The sequence below is a fragment of the Drosophila sechellia genome, chromosome X (genome assembly GCF_004382195.2).
Source record: "Drosophila sechellia strain sech25 chromosome X, ASM438219v1, whole genome shotgun sequence".
Lineage (NCBI taxonomy): Eukaryota > Metazoa > Arthropoda > Insecta > Diptera > Drosophilidae > Drosophila > Drosophila sechellia.
This window is the reverse complement of record NC_045954.1, coordinates 19,793,966-19,819,216: the sequence shown is the minus strand read 5'-3', so window position 1 is coordinate 19,819,216 and position 25,251 is coordinate 19,793,966. Positions and strand designations below refer to the sequence as shown.

The 25,251-nt window shown below is 50.4% G+C and overlaps 8 protein-coding genes across 8 annotated transcripts; 6 read left to right on the top strand and 2 right to left on the bottom strand.

The window, feature by feature from the left end:
• The first annotated feature begins 42 nt into the window (after positions 1–42).
• On the top strand, positions 43–2,173 carry LOC6615045 (Golgi resident protein GCP60). Its single transcript, XM_002039426.2, has 4 exons — positions 43–282; positions 341–768; positions 973–1,425; positions 1,485–2,173. The coding sequence occupies exons 1-4, from the start codon at positions 153–155 to the stop codon at positions 1,902–1,904; spliced, it is 1,431 nt and encodes a 476-aa protein (XP_002039462.1). The 5' UTR covers positions 43–152; the 3' UTR covers positions 1,905–2,173.
• Positions 2,174–2,401: 228 nt separating this feature from the next.
• Positions 2,402–4,397, top strand: LOC6615044 (probable tRNA N6-adenosine threonylcarbamoyltransferase, mitochondrial). Its single transcript, XM_002039425.2, has 2 exons — positions 2,402–2,605; positions 2,657–4,397. The coding sequence occupies exons 1-2, from the start codon at positions 2,421–2,423 to the stop codon at positions 3,699–3,701; spliced, it is 1,230 nt and encodes a 409-aa protein (XP_002039461.1). The 5' UTR covers positions 2,402–2,420; the 3' UTR covers positions 3,702–4,397.
• Positions 4,398–4,841: 444 nt separating this feature from the next.
• On the bottom strand, positions 4,842–6,914 carry LOC6615043 (cdc42 homolog). The gene is made up of 3 exons (XM_032726560.1): positions 6,766–6,914; positions 5,789–6,099; positions 4,842–5,727 (listed from the first exon to the last, which is right to left on the bottom strand). The coding sequence occupies exons 2-3, from the start codon at positions 6,074–6,076 to the stop codon at positions 5,440–5,442; spliced, it is 576 nt and encodes a 191-aa protein (XP_032582451.1). The 5' UTR covers positions 6,077–6,099; positions 6,766–6,914; the 3' UTR covers positions 4,842–5,439.
• Positions 6,915–7,017: 103 nt separating this feature from the next.
• On the top strand, positions 7,018–8,112 carry LOC6615042. Its single transcript, XM_032726561.1, has 2 exons — positions 7,018–7,367; positions 7,428–8,112. Exons 1-2 carry the CDS (start codon positions 7,345–7,347, stop codon positions 7,723–7,725), a joined length of 321 nt encoding a protein of 106 aa, XP_032582452.1. The 5' UTR covers positions 7,018–7,344; the 3' UTR covers positions 7,726–8,112.
• Positions 8,113–8,808: 696 nt separating this feature from the next.
• LOC6615041 (moesin/ezrin/radixin homolog 2) lies at positions 8,809–11,721 on the top strand. The gene is made up of 5 exons (XM_002039422.2): positions 8,809–8,880; positions 9,067–10,024; positions 10,084–10,293; positions 10,365–10,601; positions 10,664–11,721. Exons 2-5 carry the CDS (start codon positions 9,368–9,370, stop codon positions 11,465–11,467), a joined length of 1,908 nt encoding a protein of 635 aa, XP_002039458.1. The 5' UTR covers positions 8,809–8,880; positions 9,067–9,367; the 3' UTR covers positions 11,468–11,721.
• Positions 11,722–12,416: 695 nt separating this feature from the next.
• On the top strand, positions 12,417–14,225 carry LOC6615040 (serine protease grass). The gene is given in 4 exon segments (XM_032724899.1): positions 12,417–12,743; positions 12,812–12,854; positions 12,918–13,110; positions 13,152–14,225. Coding segments are annotated over 4 exon segments (882 nt in total). The 5' UTR covers positions 12,417–12,517; the 3' UTR covers positions 13,572–14,225.
• LOC6615039 (ubiquilin-1) lies at positions 13,750–17,511 on the bottom strand. The gene is made up of 3 exons (XM_002039420.2): positions 17,225–17,511; positions 15,412–16,879; positions 13,750–15,333 (listed from the first exon to the last, which is right to left on the bottom strand). Exons 1-3 carry the CDS (start codon positions 17,318–17,320, stop codon positions 15,257–15,259), a joined length of 1,641 nt encoding a protein of 546 aa, XP_002039456.1. The 5' UTR covers positions 17,321–17,511; the 3' UTR covers positions 13,750–15,256.
• A 193-nt stretch (positions 17,512–17,704) lies between these two features.
• LOC6615038 (cytokine receptor) lies at positions 17,705–25,227 on the top strand. The gene is made up of 3 exons (XM_032724896.1): positions 17,705–19,486; positions 21,980–23,046; positions 23,129–25,227. The coding sequence occupies exons 1-3, from the start codon at positions 18,348–18,350 to the stop codon at positions 24,754–24,756; spliced, it is 3,834 nt and encodes a 1,277-aa protein (XP_032580787.1). The 5' UTR covers positions 17,705–18,347; the 3' UTR covers positions 24,757–25,227.
• The last annotated feature ends 24 nt before the right edge of the window (positions 25,228–25,251 follow it).

Below are 25,251 nucleotides of genomic sequence, written 5' to 3'. Positions count from 1 at the left end.
GGTCAGTGTTGCAAGGCGAGTAATAGAATTACTCTAGGTGCGCAGCTGACTGGTCACACTGGCAGCAGACGTCACAATAAATTCTATTATTTTGTTTTGTGCTAAAAGTTAGCAGGCCAGCGAACGTGGACTAGCCCACAAACAACGGCAGCATGGCGAGCGGGACAAGCGGCACAAGCAGCAGTGGAGCGGCCCAGTCGACGGACACGGCACCATCATCGGCAGAAAAGTGGGGCTTCCCTTTGATTGAGCTCTACCGCCTGGCATTCACATTCTATAAGCGTAAGGGCAGAGATTCCGGCACTAGCACGCCAACAACGGCTAATCTCATATGTTGCAGGAAACTCCGGCAAGGCCATCCACCTGTCGTACGAGGACAACCTCAAGCTGATCGCCTTCAAGCAGCAGGCGGCGCTGGGCCCCTTCAACACGAGTCGCGCCCCGGCGCTGGGCGTTCTGGACGTGATCGGACGCGACCGGCAGCAGCACTGGCAGCTGCTGGGTGAGATAACGCGCGAGCAGGCGATGGAGGGGTTCGTCGACCTGCTGGACACAATGTGCAGCGCCTTTCGGCCGTACATTGAGGCCGTGCGGCAGGACCGCGACGAGACGCTGCGCAAGGAGCTGCGCCTCATGGAGCAGGAGAAGGAGGCACGCGAGCGACAGGAGAACGCCCAGCTGGAGCAGCTCATGGAGGCGTACAAGGAGGAGCTGCAGCGCCGCCAGCTGCAGGACGCACTCAACAAGCAGACCTACCAGCAGTTTAAGGTAGCCCATCGATTTTTTCCACAACCCACCGGCCCGGCCTCTGCACCTGTTGTTGTGCTGAATAATGCATGATAATTACTGGTTGCTCGGCCTTGGCTGCGCTGCCTGCCATTGAAAAGGGGTCATGACCCAGTTCTCACGCAATTGCATGCCTGCTCCTGTACCATTAACTTGGCCCTTCTAACACTTACACTCGTTCCACAGCTGTACGCCGAGAAGCAGTTCCCCGGGAACCCCGAGCAGCAGGGCGTGCTTATCCACCAGCTGCAGCGGGAGCACTACCACCAGTACATGCAGCAGCTTCAACTGCAGAACCAGAATCAGAACACGGAGGACAAGGGACACCAGGAAGCAGAACACGTCCCTGGCAATAACAACAACAGCACCACCGACTTGCCCAACGCCATGGAAGGACTGAAGCTCGGTGAGGTCGAGTCACAGCAGCACCAGCAGCTGGCCGAGCAGCAGGACGGGCATGTAGAGCAGACGTTGGAGGGCGTTGGGCAGGAACAGCACGGCGAGGAAGAGTACGACGACTACGTCATGATCTGCCCGGCCAAGATCTGGACTCGTCCCGATATCGAGCAGTTTAAGACTGAGGTGTCTGCCGGCGATGGCGACGGCGTCATCACCATTGGACACGGCGACACGGTGACGGTAGGTGTCAATCAACTAATGACGAAACAATACCTATATTGACCGGCACAATTTTGCAGGTCCGTGTGCCCACCAACATGAACGGCAAGTGCATCTTCTGGGAGTTCGCCACGGACAGCTACGACATCGGCTTCGGCATCTACTTCGAGTGGGCCAAGCCCGTGACCAACGAGGTGACTGTGCATGTGAGCGACTCCGACGAGGACGAGGATTGCGTGGACGAGGACTACCTATCCACCACCGAGGACCTGGAGTCGGGCTCGCTGTCGCAGGAGCGCGGCGCAGTTAACAACCCGACTGCTGCCCCCAAGGCACCCATTTCCATTATCGTGCCCATCTATCGGCGGGAGTGCTACAACGAGGTCTACGTGGGCTCCCACTCCTATCCGGGCGAGGGCGTCTATTTGCTGAAGTTCGACAACAGCTACAGCATTTGGCGCAACAAGACGCTGTACTACCGCGTCTACTACGAGCGCTAAGAGGCCAAAATGTATTTACTATCCACTAACTTAGATGAATCCTATCTCCGTACGAACGGCTCATGTGCAAGTCCGGAATAATCTGTATGTGCGTGTGCGTGTGGTTTTGGTTTTACGTGTGCGTTGCTGCAACTCCGGGAAACAAGCGGCGGGAATAGACCATGCCGATTTCAGACTAAACCAATTTTATTTATTATTTAGTTGTAACCGACGAAGACAAGTCCAAAATTCAATTTGAAACTAATAAACAATATAAAGACAACTGTAAATATTCACTTTTCGAAATCTCTCTGATCCTTGATTAAGAATAAATGATTCGCAAAATTCACATAGGAAACTTATTCATACGACACAATTGCTATTAGCAATTTTGGGCATGGATACTATTATTATTATTAAATAAAATTTGCATTAATATATAGTTAAGAATTTGTCTCGTGTAAGGGGGCCTTAAGACTAACGGTCCCATGATTTGTTGGTTGTGCTTTCTATCGGTGCCTGGTCACACTGGCCATTATGCATGCACTTCGTAATTTTGCCGGCAATGGAATAGCAAATGCAATTGGCTGCGGATTCAGACGCCGGCTCAGCTATGTCCTGGGCATCGAGACCTCCTGCGACGACACGGGCATCGCCATCGTGGACACCACGGGCCGAGTGAGGGCCAATGTGCTGGAGTCGCAACAGGAGTTCCACACCCGGTGAGTGCATCTCCACATGCGGAGCACAATGGTGAACTGAATCGATTGCAGCTATGGAGGCATCATCCCGCCCAGGGCCCAGGACCTTCACCGCGCCCGCATCGAGTCCGCCTACCAGCGCTGCCTGGAGGAGGCGCAATTGAAGCCGGAGCAACTGACGGCCATCGCGGTGACCACGCGTCCCGGACTGCCGCTGAGCTTGTTGGTGGGCGTGCGCTTTGCACGGCACCTGGCCCGTCGCCTGCAGAAGCCCCTGCTGCCCGTTCACCACATGGAGGCCCACGCGCTGCAGGCCCGCATGGAACATCCGGAGCAGATTGGCTTCCCCTTCCTCTGCTTGCTGGCCAGCGGCGGTCACTGTCAGTTGGTGGTGGTTAACGGTCCCGGTCGCCTAACGCTTCTTGGCCAAACACTGGATGATGCGCCCGGCGAGGCCTTTGACAAGATTGGACGGCGACTACGCTTGCACATTCTGCCGGAGTACCGCTTGTGGAACGGAGGACGGGCCATTGAGCATGCCGCCCAGCTGGCCAGCGATCCGCTGGCCTACGAGTTTCCGCTGCCACTCGCCCAGCAGCGGAACTGCAACTTCAGCTTCGCGGGCATCAAGAACAACTCCTTCCGCGCCATCCGTGCGCGAGAGCGGGCAGAGCGGACGCCTCCGGACGGAGTCATCAGCAACTACGGCGACTTCTGCGCCGGCCTGCTGCGCGCTGTCAGCCGGCACCTGATGCACCGCACCCAGCGGGCAATTGAGTACTGCCTCCTGCCGCACATGCAGCTCTTCGGTGACACCACGCCCACACTGGTCATGTCCGGCGGTGTGGCCAACAACGATGCCATATACGCCAACATCGCACACCTGGCCGCGCAATACGGCTGCAGGAGCTTCCGGCCATCGAAGCGGTACTGCTCCGACAACGGCGTCATGATCGCCTGGCACGGCGTGGAGCAACTGCTGCAGGACAAAGAGGCCAGCTTGCGCTTCGACTACGACCGCATTGATATCCAGGGCAGCGCGGGATTCGCCGAGTCGCACGAGGAAGCTGTCGCTGCGGCGGCACTGAAATGCAAGTGGATACAGCCACTGGTTTGATCACTAGCCCCTGTTGTTTTTTATACATTCTTGCAAAGAGCTATAGTATAGCATCTGTAATAAATGAATCCTCCTGGTTCGTTGTTGAATCTTATACAAATATTCCTACTTGCTTAGAGCCAACTTTCTAGGTGGCTTCCGAGATCTCAACGTTTATACGGCTAGATAATCGAAACATAGTTTATGGGAATGGAAAAGCTTTCCCTCCACCTGTTGGCTACTTTTCCAGGAACGCAATAAGCCCTACAGGTAACTGATATGACTACAGCTCTTTATCTCGAATCGAAATAAACACCCACAAGTGACTGTGCCATTCCTCGCCGATTTCTGGATGGTATATAAAAAACGCAATTGCATTGACATAAATGTTTATAGATAAAAATGCATTCGCTTGTGCATCTTGGATGGGAGGAATGCCCCCTGGTTTTCATTTCAGGCAAGACAGTGAAGGGTTTCGTTTTGGATTTCGTTTTATTATAAGATATTATCTGAAATCAATAATGTTAAATCACTAAGGTCTAGAAAAAAAATGTAAAAATTGATAATGTATACATATAAAAATATTAAAAAATGCATTAGTTCGTATTTTCCTTTTATCTTTTGTCGTTTTTTTGCTGAACTACAATACAAATGTTTGTTGCTGTTGCCGTTGTTTTATTGTTTGTTATACTTTATGGATTATACATATTTAAATATATATATACTTTTATATAGCTTGTAGATTTCAGATGTGTGTTTGTGTTGTGGTAGCAACGCCTAGTTCGGTTCTCGCATCTCCCGCTGATCCTTTATCTCCTTTAGGTTCATTTAATTTACTTTTAATCATATTTCAATACTCATACGCTTAGTTTTATTACATAATAAGCTTCACTTTCACATCTGCATGCTAGCGAATTCCGTCCGACCTCCGCTGTTTGAACATTACGCGATCAGTTATCATAAATATTTAATATAATCCTCGCACGTTGCTCCTATCGGGACTGTATCGACGTGGATTCCCTCGGATTTCATCGACTGAGGCAAAACGAATAAGTGCATGGTTCTTTTCGGATCCCCCCACATTCTGTTCTGGATTGTTTTGTTTATCGTAAATGTATATTTTTTGCTGTCTCTCCTTAATCGTTGTATATATATAAAGAAATATATATATATTTATATATAAATCATTTGTTTTCGCTATATTGATATTGTGGTTTTTCTCCTTACTTAATTCGAAAATTGCGCCAAAAACAAGTTTGCGAGCAGAAATGAATGAAGTCGGCTGGGTTTCGATTCGATTTCACCTGCTGGACAGGAGTGCATGGGCTGCGATTGGATCCTGGCGTGGATTGGGGCTGAAGCTTGTGGGGCGGAAGACTGTCCCAAGTTGGGGGCAACTGCCCAGCCGCCTGGTCACAGTGGACAAAACATAGAAACCGACCGAAATACAGGGTAATTGGAGCTCCAAGGCTGGAGCACGGACACTACTGAAACAGATACGCGGACGCACGTAAGGGGAGACACAGACGGTGTGTGAGATGGAGAGAGTTGGATGGCGGCGAGGAGAAATAGCTCATGGAGTACTGGGCTAAACTGCGCTCCGGCAGAAACGATTGCAGAATAACGTAAATCAAGACATACATATATATATATATATGGCTATATATTGAATGCTTCTCGACGATGGGAGGCTGGGAAGGAGTCATTGCGATAGTAGAAAGCCAGAATGAAAGGGATACCGCGTGTGGGGAAAGCAGAATTATAAGAATTTGCACTTCCTTTTCTTTGTGGGCTCTGGTGGCTCGAGGGCGGCCAGGATGGCCTCGTCGAATACATTTTTCAGGCCCTTCTGTGTCAAGGCCGAGCACTCCACGTACTTGACGGCCTTCAGCTCCTTGGCCAGCTTCTCGCCCTGCTCCATGGTGATGGGCTTCTGCTTGTTCTTGGCCAGCTTCTCCAGCGTGCTGGTCTCGTCGCGCAAATCAATCTGTGTGCCCACCAGCAGGAACGGCGTCTTTTGGCAATGGTGTGTAATCTCGGGCACCCACTGCAAATCCAAAATGACTCACTTACAGTCTCGCCATGGCGTGGAATAGTCTCGTACGTACCTTCTCCTTCACGTTCTCGAAGGAACTGGGACTGACCACCGAAAAGCAGACCAGGAAGACATCCGTCTGTGGATAGGAGAGCGGACGCAGCCGATCGTAGTCCTCCTGTCCGGCCGTATCGAACAGGCCCAGTGTGTAGGGCTCGCCGCCGATCATCACGGTGACCGCATAGTTGTCGAACACCGTGGGCACGTACTCCGACGGGAACTTGTTGGTTGTATACGAGATGAGCAGGCATGTCTTACCCACGGCTCCGTCGCCGACGACCACGCACTTGATGGTTTGCATGTTGTGCAGAGGGGTGATGACTCCTGCGGATTAGTGGGGGTTAGTTTGCCGGATTACACTGGGGGGATGACTAGTGGGTGCGGCCTCCCTGCTCCTGCTCGTACTCCTGCCAGAGTGACCGTTCGCCAGCGGCGCCTTATCAACGACGAGGAGCGGAGCCCAGGAGAGCGGGGCGGCCGTGTGTGTGCAATGTATGTACATATCTGGGCAGAATGAGCGATGACTCAAGCCGAAGAAAGAACGGAAAGAATGGAAAGCAACGGCGCACACAGATAAGCCGGACGGGCATCAGAAAATTCTGATTGGACACACACACACACTTGCGCGTGTGTGTGTGCGGTGCGTGTTCACTTGGTCTGATGCAGTTTTGGCTGCACTATTACTGGATTTATGATGGTTTCTTTGGTCACGGGACTGGCCGCCCAGTCAGCTGATGGAGCTGCCCCCTGTTTTCAGCTACAGTCGGATTTTAGACGGGACTTGTAGACGAAAAACTAATGAAATTTGGAAGCAATTATTTATCACACACGCACACTGCGGCACGGAACACGCACACATGAGACACACACACAGGCAGGCAGGCCCGTCATCGCCATTTGGTTTTCATTCACTTTTCACTGGGCAATTTGAAACGCGTTGCGATCTATACGGCGGATGCTCGTTGCGGGCACCTTTTCCGCTTTACTTACAGTTACTTCAAATTTGCAACCGCTGTCGAATCGGTTTAGTTTTCCGCTTTTCTGGGCTGGGCTCGATACGTACGGAAAACTACTATTTCCTTTTGTGTTAGCGTTCTCTCTCTCCAGCGAGCTCTTTGCGTGCGAGTGACTAGCGCGGCGTTGCCACCCCGCCGCAGTGCTCCCACCCGGCTTGCATCGCTATCGGTATGTTGGTATTTTCGGTGGAAGTTCTCTGTCACTGTACGGGCTATATATCCGAGTGAAGTGGGTGTGGGATATATGGAAGCAGCTGGCTTTGCTTAGCAGTTAAATTGCTTATAGAACATTCAGACTTTTGAATTCAGTCTCTCCCACAAATTTTCTATTTCTCTGGATACAATATAATTTCGGTTATATATAATTTTCGGTTGCTGGTTGGTTTGGCTATTTATGATTTATATTAAAGAAAACACAAACCTCGAATATTAACGGTATATTGCACAGCCGATTTCGAACTTCGAGGTGGTCACACTGGTGGATGTCACTGCTGTGAAACGGGGCAGGACAAAACAATTGACGAATAGGAACCGAAACCCACCCGGGATCGGAATGGCTGGATTTCTGAAGACAAGGTGAGTCTGACCAAGATAGTGAGTCCAAGCGCTAATCAAACGCACTCCATTCATCCACAGAAAGCGCAGCCGGGAGGATGATTTGGCTTGCGAGTCGCCCCTGTCGAAACGCATCAACAACCTGAATCTGAACTACGAGGACGGAAACAGCAACAGCAGCAACAGCTGCAGCATTCCGCCACTGTCGGGTGGAGGAGCCACTGGTGGATCCGGCGGGTCCGATGCAGCCGGAAACGGTGTGGCGGCCGGATACGAGTACAACCCAGAACTGGGAGCCGAACAGAACCCATTTTACTACGAGAAGAACAAGGTGCTGTACGATCTGCACGTCGAGCGCATCAAGCGGAGCAACCAGTAGCTAGTGACTATGGATTCCGGTCCGCGAGTCCAAGTCCTGGCACAGCCATTTAAGTGCCAACACGAGTTATCTGCAACAACACTCTGTAGTTAGTCTAAGTTCAAGTAGTTCGCCTCCGTTCATTCTACTGTGCGCGCACGGATTTGGATATATGTATCTGGAGTCACTAGCGTTTGTGTGATAAGCATTGTTTATTTACATGGCATTAGCATCGTCCCTGATGCATCCACATAATAATAGTAGTATAAATCGAGCTAAGAGTCCATCAAACACGCACATGAATATACATAAACTAAGTTCATCGGTTACCATCCCTTCAATATGTATTTATAATCCTGCATATATACTTTATTCTAAGAATATTGTAAGAAAACCTCCATATCTTTATATTTTCCTATTTCGATGAAATACGATATCCAGGGGGGGTAAAAAGTACTTTGCTGAGTCGGCGGAGATGGAAAATAAGCTAAAGGGACCTGATAAAACGAAAGCTGGACTCGTTCATTGTTTATATGCATCTGCTGATATGGTCATTTTGACCTAAACATTCCAACATTGACCTAAAATACAAGAATACGTTCAATAAACATTTTCATAGTATTACATCCCATCCTTAGACAAATATTGCGCTCAAGGACTTCATTTTTCTAAATCGTCACAATTCAAACTTTTAAATGCGTATTTATGCCTTGGCAGGGTGGCAACTCTATATAGCACTTTGTGTTATTTTTGTAAATTCATTGTTCATGAAAAAGCTGATAAAATCTATCAAGTATTACGCAGCATTCAAAAATTCGTATAACTAAAAATGAGGGTACAATTTGAAAAAACATTTTGCGGTATATTTTGGTATTTGGATTACCACTGCTTTGCCACTTTTTGAAAACTTTCCAAAAATGGAAATTTAATATATTTTTAAGGTTTTTCATATGTTTTCAAGTTCATATATTGACATTTCAATGCTTTATGACGTTCGAGATGGAAAACTTTTAGCATAATGATTCTTCCATAATATTATAATGGAATCACCCTACTAAATATACAAGGCGTCTGCCAAAGCGGTATTCTCCCCAGCCCACGGTCACACTGTATGTGTTTATGCCGCGCACATCGGGAATTGGTCGTACAATTGCGATTTGCGGTGCAAACAATCGAGTAAGTTGCCTATTCTCGTACTTCGTCGATGTGGAGACCCTTCTGGCGACTCTCAATCAGCTTCCACGCCAAAAAAGCTGGGTGAGCGGGTGTGTAGTGGGCTCCAGAATGCCGTGGCCACGCAGTTCTCAAATCGCAGTCCCGCATAAACGAAGAGCCTTACTCTTTCTTTCTTTCCGCTCACAGCCTTCCGCCCAAATTGCCATTGCCATTGCCCGGAGCAGCGAATTGGCTGCAAAATGAGGCAGTCCGCGATTAGCGAGGACCGCAGGAGCAGCAACCAGGAATCGGGCCACTAGCTGGCACAGGAGCATCAGAAGGACCAAGAATCAGAGTAGCAGGAGCAAGGGCAGCAACAAGTCCTCTGCACGCAACAGGTTATCACGAATTGCCCACAAGAGCACTCAGTTCCGACTCCAATCCAATTGCATCTCACGCATCACATCACATTGCATCGAATCCAATCACAACACATCACATAATCGCGATGAGCCCCTTCGGCTCCAAGAAGAACCGCTCCCTGTCGGTGCGGGTGAGCACCTTCGACTCGGAGCTGGAGTTCAAGCTGGAGCCGCGCGCCTCCGGCCAGGATCTGTTCGACCTGGTGTGCCGCACCATCGGGCTGCGCGAGTCCTGGTACTTTGGGCTGCAGTACGTCGACACCCGCAGCAACGTGTCCTGGCTGAAGATGGAGAAGCGGGTGCGCGACCAGCGCGTTGAGCTGCACGCTAGCAATAATGTGTACGTGTTTAGCTTCTACGCCAAGTTCTTTCCGGAGAACGTCAGCGAGGAGCTGATCCAGGAGATCACGCAGCACCTGTTCTTCCTGCAGGTCAAGCAGAGCATCCTCTCCATGGACATCTATTGCCGCCCGGAGGCGTCCGTGCTGCTGGCCTCCTACGCGGTGCACGTGCAGTACGGGCCGTACGACTACGAGACCTACAAGGACGGCATGCTGGCCGGGGGCGAGCTTCTGCCCAAGGGAGTGACCGATCAGTACCAGATGACGCCCGAGATGTGGGAGGAACGCATCAAGACATGGTATATGGACCATGAGCCCATGACGCGCGACGAGGTGGAGATGGAGTACCTGAAGATTGCTCAGGACCTGGACATGTACGGAGTAAACTACTTTCCTATTACGGTGAGAGCCTTGATTTTCGCGTGATGCATCTGAATCTAATCGTTTGTGTTCCCCACCAGAATAAGAACAAAACCAAATTGTGGCTGGGCGTCACCTCCGTGGGCCTGAACATCTACGACGAGCGTGATAAGCTAACGCCAAAGACCACGTTCCAGTGGAACGAGATACGGCACGTCAGCTTCGACGACAAGAAGTTCACCATTCGCCTGGTGGATGCCAAGGTCTCGAATTTCATCTTTTACTCACAGGACCTCCACATCAACAAGATGGTAAGAAGGGCAGTTGTGACAACTGAAATATATGTATTTCCCATACTGCACTTGTACCGTGTGCTTTGCAGATTCTTGACCTGTGCAAGGGCAATCACGATCTGTATATGCGCCGCCGCAAGCCCGACACCATGGAAATCCAGCAGATGAAGGCCCAAGCCAAGGAGGAGAAGCAACGCCGCCAGATCGAACGCAAGAAGTTCATCAGGGAAAAGAAGCTGCGCGAAAAGGCGGAGCACGAGCGCTACGAGCTGGAGAAGAGCATGGAGCACCTGCAAAACGAGATGCGCATGGCCAACGATGCACTGGTAAGACTCACTCCGCAAAGTGGCTTCTGATCTATAATATTGACTTTCTCCCTGTATCCCAGCGGCGTTCCGAAGAGACCAAGGAGCTGTATTTTGAGAAGAGTCGTGTCAACGAGGAGCAGATGCAGCTGACTGAATGCAAGGCAAACCACTTCAAAACGGAAATGGACCGGCTGCGCGAGCGACAAATGAAGATCGAGCGGGAGAAGCACGACCTGGAGAAGAAGATTCGCGACGCCGACTTCTATGTCCACCAGCTAACGGTGGAGAACGACAAGCGGGAGGCCGAAACTGAGAAGCTGCGCAAGGAGCTGATCTGTGCCAAGATGGCGGAGCGCGAGGCCACCGCTCGCCTGCTCGAATTTCTCAACAGCGGACGCAAGTCCTCCACGGACAGCCTGCTGACCGCTTCCAGTGTGTCGCACGCGGCCAATACGGCGTCCAGCATGGCGGCCATCAGCACACCTTCCCTCATCACTAGCAGCTCAACCAATGACTTGGAGACCGCCGGGGGCGCCGAGCTGACCACACACTCGTCGCACTACCTGGTGCAAGGCGACAACTCCAGCGGCATTTCGGACGACTTCGAGCCCAAGGAGTTCATACTCACTGACAACGAGATGGAGCAGATCACCAACGAGATGGAGCGCAACCACCTCGACTACCTGCGCAACTCCAAGCAGGTGCAAAGTCAACTCCAGACACTGCGCTCCGAGATCGCGCCGCACAAGATTGAGGAGAACCAGAGCAACCTGGACATTCTCAGCGAGGCGCAGATCAAGGCCGGCGAGAACAAATACTCCACGCTCAAGAAGCTGAAGTCCGGCTCGACCAAGGCGCGTGTCGCCTTCTTCGAGGAGCTCTGACCTCCTCCGTCTCCTACTTCCCCCTCACCGGCACATCCGCCGACATGACTAATGCCCCATCCTAGCTGTACGATACGTTACGATTTGGCGTGTGTGCCTGTGCGCGTGCTAGAGTGTATGAGTGCCTTGACCGTAGTTGTAATATATCCTACTATAACATACTATACTTTATGTTTTTCGATCGTTCGCTCAAGCCGCTGCTGTAATAAACCAATTGCAAACGTACTGTAAATGTTTGTACATTCATAAACGCATCTAAAAGTTATGGTAAGACTTTGAGTGCTGATACCTTTTATTCGGTTAAGAGTTTATTTGTGATATACACATAGGTATGGTACATAGATATGCATAAAGTAGATGGGCGATTAGATCCCGTTATTTTCGGTAGAAGACATTCGCATTGTACAGGGAATTCTTTTTTCAACACCTTCCATGCAGTGCCACAATTCATCGCTCTTGAGAAACATCACACCATCTCAGCGACGCCGACTCTCTCACGCGCGATCTCTCTCTTGCTAAAATTTCCCATTCGATGTGAGAGGCGGATCATTTAAAGGTATAGGGTTTTAGACCTGAAGAGTACTCTGACTCGTTCGCACCATCAGTGTATCTTTGTCTAATTCAAGATCTTCATAGGGTGTTCTACCTTATACGTTTTGTTATGTTCCGTTATTACGCGGCGTAGTTATAATTAGAGAACTTAACTTAGAGTTTAAATAACGGTATATACTTAATATAAGATAATAAATAAACGAAATGTCATAGTTCAAATGAAAATATATATGTATCCATCCATATTGATTTCTATTCCCTATGATGCTATTCCAATTAATCCCATGAATAAAAAATCCCAAATTAATCAATTTTTTATGAGAAATAAATGTGAGTAAATGTATGGATATGGATGTGGCATGTGTTCCAGCCAAGATTTCATCGAAGCCAAATTTGCAACTTTCGCAGAAGTGAGGAAAATGCGATAAGTGGCAACAACAACAAATAAATAAAACCCAATGGCACAGAGTTCGGTTTCCATTCGGGCCTCGAGCTACAATGAAGAAAGTCATAGCGGCACTCCTGATCCTCTGGGCTTCCCTATTCCTGGGATCCAGAGAGGGATCGGCTTTTCTGCTCGACGCGGAATGCGGAAGGTCGCTTCGAACCAGGCCAACTTGGAGGAGTTACATTGGCAGCAGGACTGACGCACTGGCCAATCCTTGGATTGTTTCGGTGATAGTGAAGGGCGAGGCCAAATGCAGTGGATCGCTCATCAATCATCGTGAGTGTTTGTGCCAAATGATTAGTGTCTTATTCAACTCACGCAAGGCTAACTTTAAACCATTCCAGGATTTGTTTTGACGGCGGCACATTGCGTATTCAGAGAATCCATGTAAGTCCTGCCCATTCGCCAGCATGTGTGGTCATCAGCCCTTTACCCAATCTCTACCTGTAGGCAGGTGCACTTGGGTGAGTTCGACGCCTGGAATCCTGGACAAGATTGCAGCTCGGGTGCTCGCTCACCAAACGCATATTGCGTTCGGGTCGACGAGAAGATCGTGCACACCGGATTCGGCGAAACACAAGCCCAACAGTACGACATTGGCTTACTCCGGATGCATCATGCGGTGCAGTACTCAGGTAATTGAGTGAGAGATATCCAGTCGTTGCCCTCGGAAGTCTCAGCCAGAACTGCCTTTCCCCTTTACTCTTCGTGCGTCCCATTTGCCTGCTCATCAATGAGCCAGTGGCGGCCATCGACCGATTCCAGATGACCGTCTGGGGCACCACTGCAGAAGGCCATCGGAGCATACCACGGGTGCTGAAGCATGCCGTTGGGGAGCGCATCGATCGCGGACGCTGCAGCTTGAAGTTCCAGCAGCCGGTGGACGAGTCCCAGATATGCGCCCGCACTGAGACGAACGACGCATGCAGAGGGGACTCCGGTGGCCCCATTAGTGCGGAGATACTCTACGGGGGCAGGTATCGCACCTTCCAGTTCGGCATCATCAGCTTCGGCTTGAGTTCCTGTGCGGGCCTAAGTGTCTGCACCAATGTGACTCACTACGTGGACTGGATCTGGGATGCTCTGGTCATCTCGTCGGCATGAGCACATTGTGCGTATTCTATGTATATGTATAAATTATTATAAACGTTTAAGCTGCAGTAAAGATTGGGAATAGCAATTAGAAAGTACTGCCTACTAGCTAAGCCAAAGTGGGTGAGCTGCTTCGATCCGGGTGCTTTGGAAGTAGATGAGATAGTAGAGAGTAAAAGACGAGGTTGGCTATAATCTAAAACCAAAGTAGCTTTATTACGTTTTCAAACATGTGATCATTTACATTTAATTACTTTGCCTCACTTTCTTCACTAAACAAATAAACGTAGTTCCACTAGTCCACTAGCCCAGCTATCCAACCAACCACCCGGCCAGCCAGCCAGCCAGCCGGCCGGCCAGCCAATCCCACGATGAATTCGGCCCAGCGGACGAGCGAGGCTATGTGGGGGTAGCACTTACAGGGTATACACTGAATCCATATCTTATATAAACGGCGAGCGCGCGAAGGAAAGCTTTTCGAAAGTGTGTGTAATTAATCGGAAATGGGAACCCAAATGGTCGGTTATAGGTTTTATATACGAAAGCTTAGAGTAAATTACATTACAACTTATTGTTGGGGCTTCCTCTCTTTACTAAGGAGTTTTTTTTTTGTTTTATTGTTTTACGTCTTTTGTTAACACCATGGAATATTTTGATATATATATATATGTATATATATATATACCTATATACACACATTAACTTACAGTAGATATCGTTAGCATGCAAATCGCTTGTGTGCAACAACTTTTTACATTTGTATTCCTCTGAACGGGACGTGGGATAAATAACGCTTGGATATTGCTCTTATATTAACGAATCGATAACCATTTTGATTGACTACTTGTATTGCTCGTATGCATTGGCCAGCATTCCCAAGACAATGTCTTTGCATATAGCCGATATCTACTGTACGTTTGTCCCGTTTGCAGCTGTTTGCAATTTCCAGAACGTCTTCGGATCGCGAGAAATGGAGAAGGACTGCGGCTGTAGCCTACTAGCACCCGACTAAAACTAAACTGCCTGACCAGAACACAGGACACATACTACGCCTCTCATCTCCGTACCGATTCTTTTTTTTTAAGCACAAAACTGGAATTCACATGTGTTGGCGACAAAATAGTTATTACATTACTAATGACAAAAGAGCACGTGCCCGTTTATTTTATTGAAAATCAACGAAGTTCTCCGATAGGAAAATGCGTTATTTCGCTTGAAGTGTGTATGAAGTGATTGGGCGTGCAAGTTGCCGTTCGGTTAAAGCATTTTCGCTTCAAGGATTTTCCGAGCTCACGAAGTGTAAATTATTAAAAAAAAAACTGATATCAACTACGAAAGTGCTGACACTTTGGTATGCGATCCCTACCTAACATTCTCACCGGCGTCAAATCATCCATTTATCTCTAGTATCTCTGCGATCTTGAGGCTCCTATGCTCGTGTGGGGCCACCTGTTTCTGTGTTGAGGGTGTTGGTATGTTGGCATGTGGGTATGACATTTCCGGCTTGATGGGGAAACAAGCGATCAGCAGCGCTGACCGTGGAATTTTTGGGCGGAGGGTGTGTGTTTGGGTTTAGGACCTGTCCTCCTATCTTGTCGTATTCTCATTCGCGTTCTCCAGGGTTGTAGTGGTATATATAGTTGTAGTTCGTAGATATATAGACAGATTGTGTACAGTTTGGTTATGGCTTAGCCTTGTTAACTCAAGGACAACTGGTTGAGGGACAGCAGTCGCTCCACCGCCGCATTGATGTCCCCAAAGGTGGCGATCAGAGCTGCAAAAAAACAAACACAAGAGAGCGGATTAAAATCATCGCACAGGGCAGGCGACCAAGACCCACTAGGACACTCACCCTGCAAGTTGGCATCACGGTTGACAAAGCCCATGGCGTTCAGCTGCTCCAGCTGCGACTGGTAGCGCACCTCCGGCGGCTGTGTGTTGTCCGCGTTGTTCGACATCCCGTTGAGCATGCGCATCATGAAGTCGTTGAAGAGCTGCGCGTTGGGTCCACCGCCCGGAGCCAGGTTTGGAGCGCCGGTGCCGGCGTTGAGGCCGCTGCTCGGCGAGACATTGTTGGTGCTGGAACCGCTGTTGCCTCCGCTCCCATCGCCGCTGGCTGGATTCGTTCCGGTGCCGGCGCCCGGTGGTGGCGGTGGAATGCCCAGGGTGCCAACGAGACCTGGGGCTGCGCTGCGCAGCTGCTCCATGCCCTGCTGGATCTGCAGGATGGCGTTCATTGCGTCCGGGTTGGTCAGCATGTTCATCACCTCGGGGTTCTGCATTTGGGCCATAAACTGCGGCATCATCTGACGCACCTGCTCCTGCAGGGCGGGATTGTTAGACATGAGCGGACTGGTGCTCAGCAAGCGCGAGGCCATGTCCGGGTCCTGAGACATGGACTCCATCATGGAACGCGTGTACGGCGCGTTCAGCAGGTTCTGCATCATGGCTGGGTTGTCGGCCATCTGCTGGAGCAGGCTTCGCATGGCCGGCGTGTTGAGCACATTGTTCGGCGGCAGATCCCCCGTCGGATTGCCGGCGCCGGAGCCACCTACTGTTCCATTGGTTCCCGAATTGGCACCGCCCCACGGATTCGGCAGGGGATTGCGGTTCTCGGTGCCCTGCTGCGGGTTGTTGACTCCCGAACCGCCGCCGTCGACCAGGCCGGCAAAGGGGTTGCGACCAAAGGATTCCGTGGCTGCGTTCATCATTGGCTCCTGAATATCGCGGTAGATGCGCTGCAGGGCGCTATAGCCGCCCGGCACAGACTCCAGGTTCGACATGGCGCGGTCGTGCGAACGCATCAGCTCCTGCAGCATCGAGGGATTGCGGGCCAGCTCCATCGTCTGGCGCAGCAGGTCCGGATTGTTAAGCATGTGCGAGATCTCGGGATTGCGCTGCATCAGGTCATGCATCTGCGGATTGGACGTGATAAGCTGACGCATGGTCTCCGGGTTGTTCATCATCTGCTGCACCATCGGGTTGTCCATCAGGGAGCGCAGCATGTCGCCGTTGTTGAGCAGCTCGTTCTGCATGCGCGCCTGCAGATCCATGAACGTGTTCGATCCGGCCCCAAGTGCCTCCATTCCGGCCAGGCCACCGAATTGATTGAGGCCGAAGGGCGTTTGACGCACGTCAGCCGGCTGGCGGGCCGGCTGCTCGTTGTTGCGCGTCGGCGCCTTAATCACCAGATGCACCGTCAGGTTGTCCTTGATGTTGTGCATCTGAAGGTTGTCCGTGTCCTTCATAATTTTGCCGGCAAAAATGAGCACGAGCTGCTCGGGCTCCGCCTCAAACTTTTGGGCAACCAGAATTTTGAACTGTGGGGCGAGAATGGTGTGATTGTTGTCATTATAACGTGCCCATAGTCTAGTTCCCCTTTCAATTAAATGTGCGTTGCTATGCCCCTGCTTCAATTTATGTGTGTTAATGGGAAGAAGCCCAATGGGAACTGAGCAAAGTGCACTGTACCAGCTGCGCGTGTTGTGTGCGGCTTAGGCAAAGTGCACTGTACCGCGATTACGGGCACTAATTTCCCAATACTTTCGGGGGTGTGGGCAAAGATCAGGGAGGGAGGGAGGTTGTCCATCGCTATGAATGGAAGGGTCCAGAAGGGTTTGGCGAGCCAGCAACCAAGTCAGGCGGGTCACGTGCTCCGTACTTACATCTTTTATTCCAGAATCTTCGTCAACTTCGACCGTTTTCTTGTCCTTTGGCGTTTTTACAACCACGTTGATGCGCTTGCTGCCGCCTTCCGCCATTTCGATGGTGTATTTGCGGTGTTTTCGTTTAATTTAATTTGCTCCGATGTTTCTAGATGTTATCACGTCTGTAATTTGTATGTCTTCCCGAAAATATACGTGTTTTCACCCTAAATTATTTCCCATTTGATGAAAAGTAATTCGTCACTTTCTCACTCACACGGACACACACACACTCACGCTGGATTTCGATTTTGACTTTTACACACGCCAGGGCTGACGTATCAACCACCAATCGATAAATCGATAACCGCCAATTAAACGCTTTGAACGCGCCCAAAAACGCTGCCAAATAGTTTGCTCTGCTTGAAAACGTATTTGGCAGAGGGCGTTGTAGAGATACAAGCTACGGATGGCCTAAAATTCGAATTGCGGCTGGAATGCAATGTCCGGCATCTATCGCACTCAGTGGGACCGTTCGGCGACAGGTAGCCCCAGTGATATCGCATATCGGACTGCGATATCTTTCGATAAGCGGTCACACTGCGGACTACCAACTCGTCGACTACATATATCGTCTGTACCGCGAGCGGGGGCAGGGAGGAGAGCGATCGCCTTAGCCAACTGAGGATTCTGCATTTGCGAGAGAGCCAGAGACAAAACAGTAACACAGTACCACAGTTGCTCAAAGCGAGCAATTGGCATTGCAGGGCCCTGATAGCCGTATCCGTAATTTAGTCATAGTGAAGCCCCGGACGAGGAGCCCATACCTGGGCAGTGAAATATTTAAGAGCCACTTCCAGGAACGCTGCGTATAAACGGTTTCCGAGAACTGGCCACCAATACAGAGCCAACAAGTGCCAACGGCCAACAGCAAGGTGCTCGCGTGTGTGTGAGAGAGCGGCGTGTCGGTGTGCGCGTGTGTGAGAGCGAGAGAGTGACAGAAAGATAGGAAAAGAGCAAAAGACAGAGAGACAGAGTGTGAGAGAGGGAGAGAGAGCCATCAAAATAGAGTAAACTTTAACAGCAGCGGCTGGAGGGGATTAGGATTAGGATTAGGATTGGGAGCAGAACCAGGACCAGGAAGATGGTGGCCCAGGAGCAGCTCGTCCTGCTGCTCATGCTGCTCGCCGGCTGCCGGGGTGGCGCCAACGCCATCTTGGACCCTGGCTGGGTGATTCCCTCCAAGGTGGAGCAGCTCATCGGCGGCGACTTTAATCTGAGCTGCACCCTCAACGAAGACTACTTTAATGGCAAGAGCGCCGAGGACTGCCCCGTGGAGAAGCTGTACTTTACGGGCGGCGGTCGCGTCTACCGCGATTCCAAGCACATCCGGATCCTGAACAACACCACCATCCTGTTTAGCGACACGAATGCCGTGGAGCAGGAGAACGACTACCACTGCATGTGCGACGAGTATGTGATCAACAAGTCAAAGGTCTACGTGGGCACCAGGCCGCTCCTGGTGCGCGACTTCAACTGCCTGGACTACGACTTCCAGTTTATGGTGTGCAACTTCACCCAGCCGCCCAACACGGTCATCACCAAGTATAACATCAGCTACAACACCAACAACGACTGGCGATATAGCAACACCCTGGACTGCAACTTTGACTCGGCTCCAGTGGTGACCTGCAACCTGACCGACGACAACTACAAGCGCTTCAGCGAGACCTTCTACTTCCGACTGTCCATCTCCAATGCCCTGGGCCACGAGACGCAGCCGATCACGATCAATCACTTTGAGCGTCTGGTGCCGGCACGACCTGGCCAGAACCTGACCCTGCTCAACAGGACCGAGAGCTCCGTGTGCCTGTCGTGGGAGATGCCCCGTCGGTCCAACTACAATCGCGGCCTGGTGTGGCAGGTGCGCGTCACGCCGCAAAACTTTGAGTCCATCACGCGGCCCAGCTGGCGCAACCACACGCTGACCATCAAGGACACGCTCTGCCTCACGGAACTGCCCTTCGCCGGCTACAACTACACGCTGCGGGTGCGCGTGCGCGCCAACCAAAACAACACGCTCTGGAGCGAGCCCATGATTTATGCGTTTGCCACCGCTCCGGCGCCGCCGCGCCGCCCGCCCCGCGTCACCTATGGCAGCTTCTATGTCTACTCGTCGGAGAAGGCCATGCGCTTCTACTGGGAGCCCCTGGAGGAGCACGAGCTGAACGGGCCGGACTTTCGGTACTCCATCAGCGAGTACCGCATCAACGGAACAGCAGTGTGAGTAGGAGGGTATCTGGGATGGTGGTTAGTATCTATATGCATGTACATATATGAATATGCGCCGTAAGCGGCTTGGCAGTTAATTAGTGGGGCATTGGCAAACCTGTCTCGAGTCACCGGAGAGATTCGCCGGAACGACGACTTCTTGCGAATACGTTAGGGCGAGCCACACAGAGCCATACGGCGTAGTATTTGCACAAGCACACACGCCGGGAGCCACATTTCCATTGTAGGGGTTCCGCTGAAAATGTATATTTTTAACAATTCATCCGAAGTGCCGATATATGTACACACAGGCACGCCAGTAGCGCGGCGAGGGCAGAAACACGTTCATTAATGGGAAGACGGCATGGGCGGCGGCATTCTGGGCGAATGCACTTCCACGGAAATCGGAGGAGGCAGGCCCTCCATTGCCCCCAGACTCGCTAGGAGTCTGTATACATAGGGTATACAATGGACGACAGGCGTCTTCGGATTGCAAGGCGTGACTGTAATCAGCCAAATCTTTGGCCACCATGGCGAAACTGACGGGTTCTCCAGAGGATTCTCGCTATCAGAAGACAGCAACATTCAATAGACGTGCTAAAAACTAAAAACAACACAGATATTTATAGTGCCGACCTACATGGGAACACATGTACATCATATGTATGTATGTCTCCGGCATCCAAAGACTCGAGCAATACCAATCTTGGCGAGATAAGAAGCCCAGCCGGCGACAATGGCAATTTCGAGGCCAAGCATCTCTGATATCAAAAGTTTTCTGACGACCTGCGATTACAATTTCGTGTGTAAACAAACACAACACTTCTCGTATTTTCATAAAATCATTCGAAAAGGCTTCGAGCGAAAACATACAAATTGATTTTGAAATTTGAAGAACAAAATATGGATTTATTCGAGAGTTCTCTATCATAGAAAAAAAAATGCTTCAAAGTGCGCCAAGATTAATGACTATTTTCAGATTATAAAACCCATTTGCTAGGCAATTATTTGCCGATTTGGTGTGATTCGAAATTAATTTGTCGGCGTAGTTCTTGTTTTTCTAGACGCCTTTGAATTATTTGGTTCTAAAAATAAATTCATATAAATTTGATACGCAAAAGCAATTTGCTCAGATGAAATTCATATGGGAAAATTATCGGTCCTTATCAAAAACAAAATAATTATTGGATTCAAAACAAAAATCCGATTTTTTTTTAAAGCTTTTTCTTTTTTATATCCAAAATACAACGTTATTGGTTGGCTTTTTTTATTAAATTCAAGCGAGGGAAAAAAGAGTCGATTAGTTATTGTGTTATCTACAAATATTTTGTATGTTTGGGATTTTATAGATTTGGACTTTGAAATATCTGCTCGGTTGTAAAAAGCCTTATGAAAAGCAAAGCAAACAAATCTTATATATCACCTTAGCACCTACTAAACTTGCAATAAACTTCGCGGTTTTTAAATTCAGTTTTTAAAAAGCGGCTTCTGTTTGAAGTTTCAATGCGGGTATTTTACTAACAGACATTTTTTTAAAATTTCTCCACTGGGTGGAGAAAAGCATCCATTTAATAATTGGCCTGCAAGTAATTTAACGATAAAAATAGATTGTTTTTCTTTCTTCTTATTTATTTGTTTACGCCAATTGATCCTTATCTTAAATTACTTAAATTTCCCATGAAATAAATATTGTTAAAATCCCGTAAAATGAGTTAGAAGAGTGGAAACAAAAGAACGGATGAATCGAATTGGTTTCATAGAAATCTTGGGGTGCAAAACACAACTGCCATTTCAGTGGAATGTAGCTTTAGGAAATTCCATCAATAAATGGCAAGTTGCGTAGATACCTAAATGCTGTCTCTTCATGTCAAATAGGATTGCGATTGCGAGAACTGCAGTTTCTTGGAATTGAATTGAATTGAATAAAGATTAAACTGTTGCTTCAAAACCAAACTTACATATATGTACGTTGTGTAACAGTAACGACTTTACATCGCGTGTTTTGGATCCACGACGATCGTCTGAACTCTCCCAAATGATCCTTACCCAGAAAAAAATGTATTCCTAAGAATAGCAAGTGCCTGAGAATTTAAAAAATTCAATGGTAACAAAATCACCCATTGAATTTTTTAAATATTTGGTGTTACACATCAATGTTTTCCAAGAAAAATATAAATTTCGGTATAATATATATAATTATTGACCGCAGTTGAACCACTGAACACAGCTTCGCTTGAATTATGAATAAGTGTTTTTTTGCCAATTTCATTGTTATTATTTATTTGGAAAAACTTCTTATCATGCTAAACATTGTATTTGTTTAAACTTACATTTTTGGGAACCTGAACATATAGCGCCCACGCGCACTTATATATTTGAAAACTTGTTATGTGTGTAGCTGGGGTAGCTGGTAGTCGAGACGCTCTCCAATTGTCCAGTTTAGTTATATGTTATATATGTTATTACCATACGTTAGCTAATAATATTATACCTTAACTCGTTCAGGGATCCTGGCCTCATCAAGGTGGAGTCCAACTCGGCGATGATCGATCACTGGAGCATGAGCGCCGTCCATCACTTCCTCATCCGCAGCAGCAACAGCCAGGGTCTGTCCGTGAACGCCACTCCGATGACGATCGGCCCCATTAGCAATCGGGACTTCAAGGTGCGCGAGCCCAGGAACATACGCAGCGTCTATCACCCGACCAACAAGAGCTACACGCTCAGCTGGGATCCGCCGAGCGATCAGCTGGAGCTGCAGAACTACACCGTTTTCTGGTGCGTGCCCAAGCCGGGCCTGCAGTCGGAGTGCGAGGGTTCGATACGCTTCGCGGAGGTGGCCAGCGGTCTGCATCACTTCACCACGTCACCGGACCAACTGCTCACCCTGCATATGGCCGTGTCGGCCAACTACCAATCGCACAATACGGGCCTACACTGGGCGATCTGCAGCAGCGACAAGAAGGACGATCTGGCCAAGATGGAGCCTTCGATCGATGTGGCCACGAGCACCTCGCTAACGGTCAGCTGGTCGGAGCGCGTCTGCGCAGTGATCCTGGCCGGCTACAATCTGACCTACTGCCAGCGCTCGGCCGGCCGTCCGGACAATTGCACAACGGTGACCATCGACCGCTATACGAACAAGCACGTCATCCAGAATCTGGTGCCCTACACGGACTACAGCGTCAAGATGCTCATGTATTCGGACTCGCGGGTCAGCAAGTACAGCGACGAGCTGGTCAACCGGACCGGAGAGGCGGCGCCTAGCCAGCCGCGCGAGCTGCAGCTAGTCCGGGTGACCAGCGACAACGTGGAGCTGGCCTGGAAGCCACCGCTGCTGGCCAACGGCGTGGTGCGCGCCTACGAGGGAACCTTCCGCTCGCTACACGACAACGTGACCGAGACATTCCGCGTGAGCGCCTCCGCCGACGAGCTGGTGAACAACGAGAAGCCCATTACTTATCGGCTGGGCAATCTCACCGCGTTCACCCAGTACGAGATTAGCGTGCGTGCGCGGACCGTCTATCCCTCGGAGCCCAGCAATGGGATCCTCTTCAGCACGGCCATCGGAGGTAAGTGCTTTCGTTGGTTTCGATAGCATTGAAGCCATTGTAAATAGGCAATGTATACTAATCCGTGTAATCCTTTGCGCAGTTCCCTCGCCGCCAAAACTGTACGTGATCAACAATCCGGACCAGAGCTCACGTCTCGACTGGGAACCGCCAAGGACGCCGGCCGGACGCATTGATTTCTACGAGATCTCGCTGCGCGACAACAACGCTAGCTGCCTGACAAGTACCATCCTGCCGGGCAGGAACCTATCCTATGTAATGGCCACGCCGCGCTGCACCAGCCACAATCCCTTCCAGCTGGCGGTGCGTGCCATCAACGTGGAGCAGCATCCGCAGCTGGACGGAGCGGATGCAGCGGAAGGTGCCGTTCTGCTTATGTCGACCACCGGCCAGGGATGTGAGGCACGCACCGATGCGCTCGGCGAAGAGGAGCGGCTGCACTTTGAGGCCTACGCTGCCAACATGACCGCCTACCGGCTTTACAGATCCGACTGGGGCATATACGGGTTCATCTGCACACCGGACACGCACAGCGTGAAGGCCATGTACCAGACAATCGAGGTGACCGTGGCGATTCTCGTGCTGGGCGTCATCTTCTATCTCGTTTACAAGAAATACCGCAAGATGTCCGATATCGATCTAGTGCTGCCGCAGGGAATCATGGAGACCCTGAAGAAGCCCATAGACATGGGTGGCCTGGGACTGGGCCTCGGTCCAGACTCGTCCGTCAGCGGAGGCATCGTGTGCACACGGGTGGACGACTCGCCGCCATACACGCCCCAGGATCTGCCGCACGACTTCAGCAGCTGCGGCAGTGAGAGCTCCAAGCTTCTGCTGCGCACAGCATCCTCCTCTGGTGGCGGCGGCTGCGTGGATCGCGATGCATACGATGACAATCACGAGACAGGGCCAATTAGCGCAGTTGGTCCGCCCACCAGCTACCTGGCCATGCGGCACGGCCTTCTCGTCCAGAACGACAGGGAGCGGGATCGTGAGCACGAGAGGGAGCGGGAGCAGCAACAGCAGCGCGAGAGCGAAATGGATCCGGAGCAGAGTTGCACCAATGGTTACATCAAGCCCACGCAGATGAAGAGCTGGGGCGGCAACGGTCCCTCGGATATGGGTCACGCGTTCTCAGTTCCTTCGACTGCAATGCCCGCTCCGATGTCCCAGCCGCTGTCCCAGATTCCGCTCAGCGGCTACGTGCCCGTTCCCATTCCACAATCTCGGTTCAATCCGGCTCCAGTTCAACCCTTTGGGTCGCCAGCAGTACCTTCCGCCGACACCGCAGCCGCTGCGTCGACCTTTTTCCCACCGGCCCACTTGCTCAACATGGACAACTACGTTCAGGCCTCGGATCTGCACAAGCTTAAGCCGCTCGTCGCAGCTCCGGCGTCGCAAGCCGGAGGACCAGCCTTTGCGGGATCTTCGCCAGCAGCTTCGCCACCGCTACAGCTACCGCCGGTTCACGCCGCCAGTCCATCTGCCCCCACGCCCAAAATGGCTGACATCGGCTACACCACCATGGAGCAGTTGCAGCTCACTGGGCTGATGAAGCCGCCTTTGGCCGCCACCGTGGGATCGCCGACGCACGCCGCTGGTGGGGCGCCGGGAGGCGGCAACCAGCACTCTCGCCTCCAGCCGCAGATCAATGGCTACGTGACGCCGCAGGATCTGAACGCCCTGGCTCACAATCGGCACGTCCTCTAAAGTTACTGGAGCGCTCATCATTTATGCACGGATGTGCATCATTTTATCGTTTCCTCGCGTTCGCATCGCGATCACTCATCAACTCATCTTCAGCCGCATATCCTTCCAACGCCATGATCTGGTCACCGGATCGCCCCAGCAACCAAAATCCAGGACGAGGAGCCCAGAACCTGGAAACTGGAACCTGGAAACTAGAACCACTGTCGGGCAGCTGTTTATAGAAATTAGTGAAAACTCCTCGGACGAATGTAGTTTTTCGTTTGTAATTTATTTTGTATTCTTTGCGATGCGTGTGAGGCAGAAAGTATTTGTAGCGCAATAGTATTTTTTTATATATTCGTACTGTACACTTACTTACCCACTTAACCATCCACGCGTCGAGCGGATCGAGCTTATACTATTAATACCCTATTTACACAATACGCACATCGCTGTATTTCAATATAAAGTTAATTTTAAATAAGGTTTCAAGTCGGCTTTTTGATTCTCACGCGG